General features: G+C 41.0%; 1 protein-coding gene, 7 non-coding genes and 5 pseudogenes across 8 annotated transcripts; all 13 read right to left on the minus strand.

Moving 5' to 3' along the window:
* Window positions 1-1,243: 1,243 nt before the first annotated feature.
* On the minus strand, window positions 1,244-5,226 carry LOC117456598 (large ribosomal subunit protein eL8-like; annotated as a pseudogene).
* Window positions 1,692-1,766, minus strand: LOC117456707 (small nucleolar RNA SNORD36). The gene has a single exon (XR_004553278.1). It is a non-coding gene; the product is annotated as a small nucleolar RNA SNORD36 (small nucleolar RNA).
* Window positions 1,983-2,048, minus strand: LOC117456708 (small nucleolar RNA SNORD36; annotated as a pseudogene).
* LOC117456697 (small nucleolar RNA SNORD36) lies at window positions 2,361-2,427 on the minus strand (annotated as a pseudogene).
* LOC117456705 (small nucleolar RNA SNORD36) lies at window positions 3,678-3,751 on the minus strand. Its single transcript, XR_004553276.1, has one exon. It is a non-coding gene; the product is annotated as a small nucleolar RNA SNORD36 (small nucleolar RNA).
* Window positions 3,960-4,026, minus strand: LOC117456698 (small nucleolar RNA SNORD36; annotated as a pseudogene).
* On the minus strand, window positions 4,350-4,419 carry LOC117456702 (small nucleolar RNA SNORD24). Its single transcript, XR_004553274.1, has one exon. It is a non-coding gene; the product is annotated as a small nucleolar RNA SNORD24 (small nucleolar RNA).
* Window positions 4,708-4,781, minus strand: LOC117456700 (small nucleolar RNA SNORD24). Its single transcript, XR_004553272.1, has one exon. It is a non-coding gene; the product is annotated as a small nucleolar RNA SNORD24 (small nucleolar RNA).
* Window positions 5,227-8,504: 3,278 nt separating the features above from the next.
* Window positions 8,505-10,700, minus strand: LOC117456599 (large ribosomal subunit protein eL8; the record flags this gene model as incomplete). The annotated part of the gene is made up of 7 exons (XM_034096523.2): window positions 8,505-8,641; window positions 8,744-8,813; window positions 9,163-9,293; window positions 9,545-9,624; window positions 9,873-10,013; window positions 10,235-10,384; window positions 10,577-10,700. Coding segments are annotated over 7 exons (801 nt in total), but the record flags the coding sequence as incomplete, so codon positions are not given.
* Window positions 9,428-9,501, minus strand: LOC117456706 (small nucleolar RNA SNORD36). The gene has a single exon (XR_004553277.1). It is a non-coding gene; the product is annotated as a small nucleolar RNA SNORD36 (small nucleolar RNA).
* Window positions 9,709-9,775, minus strand: LOC117456699 (small nucleolar RNA SNORD36; annotated as a pseudogene).
* LOC117456703 (small nucleolar RNA SNORD24) lies at window positions 10,100-10,169 on the minus strand. Its single transcript, XR_004553275.1, has one exon. It is a non-coding gene; the product is annotated as a small nucleolar RNA SNORD24 (small nucleolar RNA).
* Window positions 10,458-10,531, minus strand: LOC117456701 (small nucleolar RNA SNORD24). Its single transcript, XR_004553273.1, has one exon. It is a non-coding gene; the product is annotated as a small nucleolar RNA SNORD24 (small nucleolar RNA).
* Window positions 10,701-12,068: the final 1,368 nt, after the last annotated feature.

The raw sequence follows: 12,068 nt of genomic DNA on the forward strand, positions 1-12,068 counted from the left end.
ACGGCTCTGACAGGCTGTATATGTTGTGATCATAGCAAAGGTTGTGTAGGAGCCACATATGAAGCCATTTCTGTGTTTGTTAAGATACATGTTTTTTGAGTCACTATAGGTGGTGGGCGTGTCATTGCATTGGGGTGGTGACGTTTGTGCTTATATCCGGTTGCTTTTACCTGTGCAGCTGGCTATAGATGGGGGAGTGAGCTAGAGAAGGACAATTTTTGTTGACCGCACGCACGCATACAAGGAGATACGTACGTATATGGAATATTGCATTTTTGGAAAGGAAATAAAAGGTCAAACGCATACTGTGTTGGAAAGACTGAGTTTTTGCACGTCCACAGTGTTTTTTTCTCTAGTTTAGTCCCTCGCGGCACTTTGTTTAAGATTACTGCCGCAATAGGTTGTTTGGCCTGAAACAAAGCAGTTCAGTTGTGTAATATAATATCAATTAAGTACTTCTGGTTTGAATGCAAATCGAAAAGGAAGGGTTCTGCACACATGCAATAACAATTATAGACACCTGAGGATGTGAAGATTTCTTGGATCACAAGCAGATTGTCTATATAAATCACAAGGGAGGAAAACCGCTGGAAAAGACGAAGTTTGACCAGAGGGTGGCGCCAGAGGAACATGTGATTACATGACTTCAACAGAATTCATTTCTCTCTGTAGAGAAAATATGTTTTGCTTCAGGAGATCCATATTACATTGAAACATCAGCATGTTGAGTGTTTAAAGGGGTTCAGTGTTAAATTGACAATACAACCGCTGTATAAAAGAAACGACAGGAAGAGATGTTGGCATGCTACACACTTCCAAAAACATCTGGACATTTTTATTTTTGTAAATTTCACCAATCCAGTGACAATCAGGAAATGCTAGTGGCCCCATACTCAATAAACCTAATTTGAAAATAGTGTATGAAGTGGCAACACATTCTAAATGTCTTAAAAATGCTCAAGCAGTGTTATTATCCCTTTTCTTGAGGTAGGGGTTCAAGTATAACGTTATTGAAAGGACAATTTGATATGCAATACATTTACAGTCCTTACTGCAGCTCAATCTGAAGAGAATTCCTCCAACATTCACCTACAAATGTAGAATAGCATTTAGATACCAACATATTTGTAATATTCAAATGACGACAAGTTTCCTTTAGATACATTGTTTAATAATGCAAACAGTTTAACATCAAATCACACATTAACGTCAAAATGTTCAGGCATAGAATTATAACAATCCAAATGACAAAAAACATAATATGGAAATGTATAACAAAGAATCTAGGAGGATGTTTGTGACAAGCCCCAACCATAAGCTTTATCCTAAGGGAAGTCCTCTCCATGTAGAGCGCCTCCCAAACAAACAGTGGAGCCGGTTTCACAGAAGAGGATCTCCATGCCACCTCATCTGTGACCACGGATCTGGAAATAAGTCGGATAAATGATTAAAATGATGGATAGTGTTCCTTGCCAATTTGTTGACTGAAGTGCAGATCTATTTAGGCATGCACATTTGTAAAGAAAAAGCATACTCACAGGTTTTTCTGTAAAAGGCCACTGATGGTAAGGGTTTGTGCACCAGTCTATGGACCAGAGAATAGCTGACAAAGCAGGGGCACAGGAGAACACTTTAGTATTTTAAGAACAAAGTAGCAACTTAAAGTGTAAAAATAATGTTTGCTTGCAGTCTCTGCTCAGGGTTAAAAGCTCGAAAGCTTGATCCACATAGAGGATTCAGGTGAAGAAATTCATACATCATTGCTAGTGACCACTAGACTCAACTGTTTTAGTACCAAAGCAATGAGTCACAATCAGCTTACTTCGAGTGGATCCATATGGTTAGAAATGATGACTAGCTGGGTCTTCTTGCTCTCCAGAGGTGACCGTGTTCTCACCTGCAAAATAGTGTAGAAATACAATCATTTTCTTCCTTGCAAACAACCTTCCCTTTTTCTTCAACATATTTAAACTACTTTGGCCAATGCTCAGGGTTAAAAAGCTCAAAAGCATCAGGTATCAGGTGAAGAAATTCATACATCACTGCATTAAGGCCATTCAAGAATAAAGACGAGTCACTGTAAATACATTTACTTCCAATAATTACCAGGGCTTTCTGTAGTTAAATCCACATACAATATATGCATAAATCATTGCTAGTGGTCACGGTCACCTGTTCCACCGCTGCAGAAAAATAAAGAAACAAGCTTACCTCAATTGGATCCACATGACGAGCTGGGCCTTCTTGCTCTCCACCAGAGGTGACAGTGTTCACACCTGTAGAGTAACAGGAACATTTAACTTTCCAACCAGAAAACACCCTTTATTTCCCCATCAGTTACATTCAGTTTTACTTTGGCCAATGCTCAGGGTTAAAAAGCTCAAAAGCATCAGTAATCAGTTGAAGAAAGTTGTGTCATCATTGCATCAAGGCCACATTTTAGAAGACCTCATAGGAAAGTCCAAACCAACAATACTATAGTTGATTGTGTCTTCATCTACACCAGGGGTGGGGAACCTTTTTCCTCTCAAGGGCCATTTACATGTTTCCAACATCCTCCGAGGGCCGTACAAATTATCGACCTCTGCTTAAAAATACTAAAATCACAGCCCATTCATTTGGCCTTTCTTTCATGTTGTGCACAGAAAAAGAAACTTCTTAATCCAGATATCTCACCATGACTCATGCACGTGCACGGTTGTGGCATGTCCACCAAAACAGAAAGATATTGGACACAACATGTGTGCAAATGTATTTAGTTTCCTATCCATGTGAACATGATTTAAGGGGGGGGACCTCACCTCCTCTAGGGGGGTCTGAAAAGATATTTTTTAAATGTTGAAGTTAAAAGCATCAATCTGGTGCACTTTGAGAGCAACATTAGGAGATATATAGAAACATCTCAACATATGAAACAGAACTGTAAGCAGATTTATTTATGGACATTTTACAAATCCCTCCCCTTTTAAACTGTATTCTTGTTTATTAATAACAACTTTTTTTACTGTCATATAGTATTTTATACCCGTTTACTTTATTCACTTGTTTTTTATAACTATAATGATCATATAAAGATGTGCCTTTACCTCACTGGTTGTAGAAAAAGCTTCTTATATTCGTTAGCATAGCTAGCTACCCAGATGCTAATAACAACAAAGTTATTGACTGTATGATCAGTGTGACAGATGAACAGATCGCCACTGGGCGTTCACCTAAAGACACAGCCACGCAAAAACGGTGGCATGTGTACGGCTCCTTATGGGTACTGCCATTTTTGGACGGTCTGGCACTCTCCCCCCACAGACGACATATACCACGTGATGACACGTTAGGCTCGTGTTGTGTTCAAGGACCCTGGCCAGGAAAAACAGGCACTTGTAATTTGTTTGCAGTCTAGATTTCTTACATTTTTTGCGTGTGTTTATAAATTACCTGTCTGTGTGAAGGCGACTGAAGTGCAGGTCTTTCTGTGCACCAGTCTGCACGATACAGTACGGGACGCCCATCTTACGGCACAGAGCGGGAAGGAAGACGACGAGCTGGAAAAGCAGGGAGCAACAGGAAGGTTTTAGGAACAAATGAAAAACTCTTTTATGCTTGAGAATTCATAAAAGTTGAAGTTGACAAAAACTGATGTCCACGACAAATGTCAACATGCATTCTTGCAGTTTGTGGTCTCTGCTCAGGGTTAAAAAGCTCAAGTGTGATCCACATAGAGGATTCAGGTGAAGAAATTCATTCATCATAGCTAGTGACCACTTTCTAGACTCAACTGTTAAAATAAAAAATGCTCACCTCAATTGGATCCACATCGTGGGCAATGATGACGAGCTGGGCCTTCTTGCTCTCCACCAGAGAGGTGACAGTGTTCACACCTGTAGAGTAACAGGAACATTTAACTTTCCAACCAGAAAACACCCTTTATTTCCCCATCAGTTACATTCAGTTTTACTTTGGCCAATGCTCAGGGTTAAAAAGCTCAAAAGCATCAGTAATCAGTTGAAGAAAGTTGTGTCATCATTGCATCAAGGCCACATTTTAGAAGACCTCATAGGAAAGTCCAAACCAACAATACTATAATTGATTGTGTCTTCATCTACACCTTTACTCCGTGTTACTCACCAGCACGGAGGACAGGGGGCCTCTTGGTCGGGGTGTCTCCCTTCCCAGCAGCCTTCTGCTCAGCGCGGGCCAGCAGCCTCTGCTTCTTCTCCTGCTTGGTCTCTGGCCTGTACTTGTGGGCCAGCTTGAACAGCTGTGTGGCTGAGGAGGAACATTAGAGAACATTTAAAACAGCAGCTACATCCACAGCTGGTTCAGCATCACAAGTGGATATAACTTAGAGTAACTGCATCAGTGATCTTGGTGGGAATGTCAGCACAGACGTTCAGATAGCAAATATTGTTAACATCATCTGCAAAGCTACAAATTGTACTGTTAAGGGCCAAGCAGCCATCTATTCGCTGAACGCGTTCTCAACTCACCGGTCTGACGGTCCAGAGCCTGGGTGAACTGGTTGATTGCAGGGGGAACCTTCAGACGCTTGTAGAGGATGGAGCGCTGCCTCTGCAGGCGGATGTAACGAGGCCATTTCACAAAGCGGGTCAAATCGCGCTTGGGCTGGATGTCCTGGCCTGTGGGGAAAAATGCAATATCGATCAGTATCTGGAATTAAGCGAAGGACTTTTTCTCGTTCTAAAGCTTAAGTGCATCAGCGATCTTGGTGATTATAGATGTCTTCAATGTTCTTAAGATAGCAAATATTCTTTACATCATCTGCACAGTTGTAGCCTAGTTCTTACAAAACTCAACCTAGGGTTACTCACCAATGCCAAAGTTCTTTGGCCTCTTCTCGAAGAGGGGGTTGACTTCTTTGGTGGCAGCTTCTTACCCTGAGGCTGTCAAAAATTAATCAAGTGTTACATGTAGGATGCATGAAAGCGCAAAATACAAACTTCTTAACACAAGCCTTAACATTTTCCTCCACAATGTATTCTTAAAGTGTTATCTTACCATACCAAACGTATGAGACCCTTTGAGGCAATTATTCTACTTTAAGAGCAATACATTCAGCACTGACAAGATCAAATGGATTATTGCACCTATCAAATGTACAAGTATGCATGGGCTTTGGCATTTATCCTACTATGCCAGCCTTAAGAGAGGCTCTGTTTTAAGGCCGAACGGTTATCTCCACTCACCGGTCTGGCAGTCCAGAGCCTGCATGCGGATGTACCGAGGACATTTCGCACAGCATGTCAAACGAAATATAGACTGAATATCCTGGCCTGTGGAAAAAGAAAATACGTTTTAATACCAAAATCAAACTGATGGAAAAAAACAACACGTGTTTAAGTATTTAGTGCAGAGGAACTGTAGTCGATAAACCACACGACACAAGTCCTGGTGCACATTAATTTAGCCTGTGTAAAGTTGAGTTACCAGGTTAAATACTGGCAGTTCATTGAGTGAAAAAGCCGTTTCTTAAATCAAGTTAGTTTACAAATGTTAGCTTCAGCTTCTGATAGAGTCACGGTGTTACTCGTGAAGGAAAAACTAGCTTAAACTTAACCACGTTTAACCGAAAAAAACCCAATAGCGACAATATGAACCGTTAAAACTTCACTTAAGTCATAGATACATTTTAAACTGTTAAAATAATCACAGAGTCAAGGATGAACACAGATTACAAATCACAGATGACCCGTCAGTTTAAACTCACCTCAAGCTTTTCCTCTTTTTTTCGCTTGAGTCATATTTATACCCACTTCTTCTTCTACTTTTTAATTAGGGCAGACTAGGCACAGTTTAGTCCATTGCTGCCTCCTATCGGTGTACACACGTCATTGCGATAGACGTGTTACTAATGACAGTGGAGGAAATAAGTATTTGCTTTAATGGTAGGTTTATTCAAACAGTGAGAGTAAGAATATCAAAAAGAAAATCCAGAAATTGACATTATATAAAAGATAAAAATAGATTTGTATTTAACTGTGGGAAATAAGTATGTGATCCCCTTGCAACCAACAATAATTCTGGCTCCCACAGATGGTAACATAAGTCTTCTTCTTTTAAAAAAGTACCTATATCAACTTGTTACCTGTATAAAAGACACCTGTCCACAGAACCAATCAATCAGATTCCAACCTCTCCACCATGGGCAAGACTAAAGAGCTGTCTAAGGACCTCAATGATAAGATTGTAGACCTGTACAAGGCTGGGATTGGCTACAAGACCACCAGAAAGCAGCTTGGTGAGAAGGAGACAACTGTTTGTGCGATTATTCAGAAGAAGAATGTGTGTGTGTTTCTAAATGGAAGTAACAGAAACTGAGCAACAATCGCCCTCGATCTGGGGCTCCACACAAGATCTCGCCCCGTGGGGTATTGATGATCATGAGAAAGGTGAGGGATCAGCCAAGAACTGCACGGGACGGGAGGAACTTGTTAATGATCTCAAGGCAGCTGGGAGCACAGTCACCAAGAAAACTATTGGTTTTACACACTACACCATAATGGATCAAATCCTGCAGCGCCTGAAGGCCCCCCTGCTCAAGAAGAACATGAAAGGCCCGTCTGAAGTTTGTAAACGAACATCTGAATGAGTCAGAGAGAAGGTGACGTGGTCAGATGAGACCAAAATTGCGATCTTTGGCATCAACTCGACAGCCAGTGTTTGGAGGAAGAGAGATGCTGACTATAACCCCAGAACACCATCCCTACCGTCAGGCATGGAGGTGGAAACATTATGCTTTGGGGGTGTTTCTCTGCTAAGGGGACAGGACCACTTCACTGCATCGAGGAGAGGATGTATGGGGCCATGTACCGTACAATATTGGCCGATAGCCTCCTTCTCTCAGCAAGGACACTGAAAATGGGTCATGGAGGGGTCTTCCAGCAGGACAATGACCCTGAACATACGGCCAAGGCAACACAGGAGAGGCTAAAGAAGAAGCACATTTAGGTGAGGGAGGGGCCTACCCAGTCTCCGGACCTTAATCCCATAGAAAATGTGGAGGGAGCTGAAACTTTGAGATGCCAAGCATCAGCCTCAAAACCTGAAGGATTTTGAGAGGAACTTCAGAGAGGAGTGGACCACAATCCTTCCTGAGATGTGCACAGACCTGGAGACCAACAACAAGAAGCGTCTGACCTCTGTGCTGTCCAACAAGGGTTTCTGCACCAAGTAGGCTACTAACACATGTTTTGCAAGGGGATCAAATATTTATTTCCCACAGCTAAATGCAAATACATTTTTATATTTTATGTCAATTTCTGGATTTTCTCACTGTTTATATAAACCTATCATTAAAATGACAGACTGTTCATTTCTTTGTAAATGGGTAAACTTACAAAATCTTCAAGGGATCAAATACTTATTTCCTCCACTGTACATGTACAGTCTATAGTACTATTTCCCCAGCTCTTGCTTTTTTTTTTTATCTGTAGTTCATTTACGGAGGCTAATATACATTTGTTTTCCAGTCAGTAATTTGTAGCATCAACAGCATGTTTGCCAGTGAGCTTAAGGGTTTAAAAAGGGTACATTAATCATCTATTGCAATACAAACATGCTTCAAGCTGGAAAGTTTGAGCTTGTGCATTCAGTACCAGTCAGAAGTTTGGATACACCTTCTCATTCAATGGTTTTTGTTCATTTTAATTGTTTTCTACTTTGTAGATTAATACTGAAGACATCAAAACTATGATATAACACATGTAATTATCTGTAAATAAAAAATAAAATCCAGAATACGATTTTTATTTTAGATTCTTCAAAGCAGCCCCGGTTTGCCTTGACAGCTTTGCACACTCTTGGCTTCTCTCAGCTTCATGAGGTCGTCACCTGGAATGGTTTGCATGTGTGCCTTGTCAGGAATCCATTTGTGGAATGACTTGCCTTCTTAATGTGTTTGAGACCATCAGTGTTGTGCAGAGGTAGGGTTAGTGCTCAGTGGAAAGCCCCATTTGACTGCTGTTGTAATCCATATTATGGCAAGACCCACTCAACTCAGTGAAGAGAAACGACCGTCCATCATCACTTTAAGAAATGAAGGCCAGTCAAGCCGGAACATGTCAAGACCTTTGAACGTATCCTCAAGTGCAGTCGCAAAAACCATTTAACGCTATGATGAAACTGCCCCCCACCATTTCGCCCACTAAAATAGACAATCGTTTACCATGTCAAGAAAGTTGGACACGTTTAGAATTTTGAAGAGGCACATTTGTTTGCATCCTGTCCTAAAATTAAAAATCCTTAACATCGTATGAAGTTTCATCTTCACCTTTAAATAAATTTAAAAACCAATCAAGTCATTACTGCCTTTGCCGCTTTGTAAAAATCATCACGTGTCCCAATTTCATCTTTTCATGCCTTACTGAGAGAAAATAAATGCTGTAAGGATCTTATTGGTGAGCCAGCACATCACTGTGCAGTAAATGAATCTACAGATGCATTTGGATTCCAAAGTACTGTATATTTAGTAACAACAACAAAAGACAGTCTTTCAGGACATACATTTTTTATTCCAAATAGTTTAACCAAGCTTGGTGGCCAGTTCCTTGGCCTTTGCCTTCTCCAGCTTGGCAATGCGGGCTGTGGATTTGGGGCCCATGATGCCACCTCCCCAGTGACGACGGATCTGGGAAACAAGTTAGAATAAGGATTAAAAGGTGCTCTTTATACTAAAGTGCAATTTGACTCATGGATAGACTTTTAAAAGTCTACTAAATTGAATTCTTACCTCCTCATATCTGTCATTGTAGTTGGTCTTGATGGCTTCCACAAGCTTGGCAAGTGCACCTTTATCCTCACTGGAAGAGAACAGAGTCAGTTAATACGGAGCTGAAACTAGAGCACTAAAAATAATGACCAATTTAATGATCATGTTGCCTGAAATACGGTACATTCATCTACATTATTCTTTTATAAACATGTAAGAACTTAAAATGCATCAACATTTGGAGTTAAGACTACTTTGGAAACAAACTGGTAAAGAGGACCGCAATCAAAAACTATTTTGTAGTAAAAACTATGAACTACTCCAACAATAGCGAGGGATACATCCATATTGAGTAACGTTACTATAATGCAGCAGCTTTAGTCAGCTGTGCGATTAAACTGGCAAATCTTATATTTTAAACGCAACATGTGCACACTTACGGGTTTGTCTGTGTGAAGGCGACTGAAGTGCAGGTCTTTCTGTGCACCAGTCTGCCCAGTCTAGCCTTGCCCTTCACGATACAGTACGGGACGCCCATCTTACGGCACAGAGCGGGAAGGAAGACGACGAGCTGGAAAAGCAGGGAGCAACAGGAACGTTTTAGGAACAAATGAAAAACTTTTATTTTATGCTTGAGAATTCATAAAAGTTGAAGTTGACAAAAACTGATGTCCACGACAAATGTCAACATGCATTCTTGCAGTCTCTGCTCAGGGTTAAAAAGCTCAAGTGTGATCCACATAGAGGATTCAGGTGAAGAAATTCATTCATCATAGCTAGTGACCACTTTCTAGACTCAACTGTTAAAATAAAAATGCTCACCTCAATTGGATCCACATCGTGGGCAATGATGACGAGCTGGGCCTTCTTGCTCTCCACCAGAGAGGTGACAGTGTTCACACCTGTAGAGTAACAGGAACATTTAACTTTCCAACCAGAAAACACCCTTTATTTCCCCATCAGTTATATTCAGTTTTACTTTGGCCAATGCTCAGGGTTAAAAAGCTCAAAAGCATCAGTAATCAGTTGAAGAAAGTTGTGTCATCATTGCATCAAGGCCACATTTTAGAAGACCTCATAGGAAAGTCCAAACCAACTAATACTACAATTGATTGTGTCTTCATCTACACCTTTACTCTGTGTTACTCACCAGCACGGAGGACAGGGGGCCTCTTGGTCGGGGTGTCTCCCTTCCCAGCAGCCTTCTGCTCAGCGCGGGCCAGCAGCCTCTGCTTCTTCTCCTGCTTGGTCTCTGGCCTGTACTTGTGGGCCAGCTTGAACAGCTGTGTGGCTGAGGAGGAACATTAGAGAACATTTAAAACAGCAGCTACATCCACAGCTGGTTCAGCATCACAAGTGGATATAACTTAGAGTAACTGCATCAGTGATCTTGGTGGGAATGTCAGCACAGACGTTCAGATAGCAAATATTGTTAACATCATCTGCAAAGCTACACATTTTACTGTTAAGGGCCAAGCAGCCATCTATTCGCTGAACGCGTTCTCAACTCACCGGTCTGACGGTCCAGAGCCTGGGTGAACTGGTTGATTGCAGGGGGAACCTTCAGACGCTTGTAGAGGATGGAGCGCTGCCTCTGCAGGCGGATGTAACGAGGCCATTTCACAAAGCGGGTCAAATCGCGCTTGGGCTGGATGTCCTGGCCTGTGGGGAAAAATGCAATATCGATCAGTATCTGGAATTAAGCGAAGGACTTTTTCTCGTTCTAAAGCTTAAGTGCATCAGCGATCTTGGTGATTATAGATGTCTTCAATGTTCTTAAGATAGCAAATATTCTTTACATCATCTGCACAGTTGTAGCCTAGTTCTTACAAAACTCAACCTAGGGTTACTCACCAATGCCAAAGTTCTTTGGCCTCTTCTCGAAGAGGGGGTTGACTACCTTTTTGGCCTCATGTTTCCTGGCCACTGAAGGGGCAGGTGCCACCTTCTTCCCCTTAGGCTTCTTTCCCTTAGGCTGTCAAAAAGAAAACAAGTGTTAGGATGCATTAAAGTACAACATACAAACTACACAAAATTAAAGCCTCAAGATTTGCATCTACAATGATTTAAGTGCATTATCCTACTATGACTCTTTAGGCATTGTTCAGCTTTAAATATAGAGCAATAACTTCAGCTCTGATTAACATAACATCGCTTTAGCATCAATGGCTAAGCATGCAGGTTATCCTCCTTACAACTATTTTCTCCACTATACATAGTTTAAGCCAAATCTGAAGACCAGCAAGTTGTCAATAATGTTAAGTCTACATGTAGGAGTTAGTCGCCAATACAGTGCCCTGAATGGAGTTATCAAAATCTCCATGTTGACTGGTCTACAGTCAGCATGCTATACAGTTGCAGTGGATACTATTAGCTTAGCCGCCACCACTGAAGAGCTATACTTTAAACAACCAAGACACTCAAAATACACAAAGACAACCTCACATTGCATCACTAACAAGCCACCAAAGTCACTAAACCGTGGACTAGAGTTGACCCATGACTATTGACTGTAACGTTACCATTCAAGCAAACAGAAGCACTTCTCAGGCCCTTAAGCTATCTCAACACTACCGGGTATATCACCAGGATAAAAGTTACACGTCCCAGTGCAATTACTTTAGTCACAATATTAATTTAAGTCAGCAAGGTTAGTACTACTAGTTCAAACGTGTTTGGAAAATGCTAAATAACAGCAAAACTGTTCCTAAAAACAAGCGTGCAAACCAGCGTTAGCTTTTGTCGTGGTGATATTCGTACCGACTAGACTAGCTTCCACTTAACCAAGTTTTACCCGAAAACAACAAAACATCGACGGACAATTCTTACATTAAACTAACGGACATACTTCATATAAGCCATTGTAACATTATACGATGTTGAAATACGCATACATTAAAGGATGCAAACAGATAGAACAGCAACAGAAGAATCAGCTATGCACCCACCATGTTGGTTCAGACAGAAAGGAAGACCTAGGGATTCTGGGTAGCCTAAATACCGCGAGGTTTGCGCCGTGATTACGCGGCCTCTTTACGCACCGATCTGGAGTCAGATGTGACGGATGCCTACCCGCTTCTGCTTTGATGTTTTAAAATATAAATTACTGACTCAGGATCAGTGTTACAATTAACAGTGTTAATGCGTTTTTACCGTCATTTTGTCATTTAATAATTTCCATATTATCGAAAATTGCATTCATACGACATATTACTGATATCGATTGACGATCATAATAAAATAATGACAACGGGCAACATAAATACAAAGAAACAGAATAAATCGTTCAGTAATAAGAATACATTAAAATAAGTGACACATGTATTGTCATGATAGTCTTCCTATA

Source organism: Pseudochaenichthys georgianus, chromosome 12 (genome assembly GCF_902827115.2).
Source record: "Pseudochaenichthys georgianus chromosome 12, fPseGeo1.2, whole genome shotgun sequence".
Taxonomy (NCBI): domain Eukaryota; kingdom Metazoa; phylum Chordata; class Actinopteri; order Perciformes; family Channichthyidae; genus Pseudochaenichthys; species Pseudochaenichthys georgianus.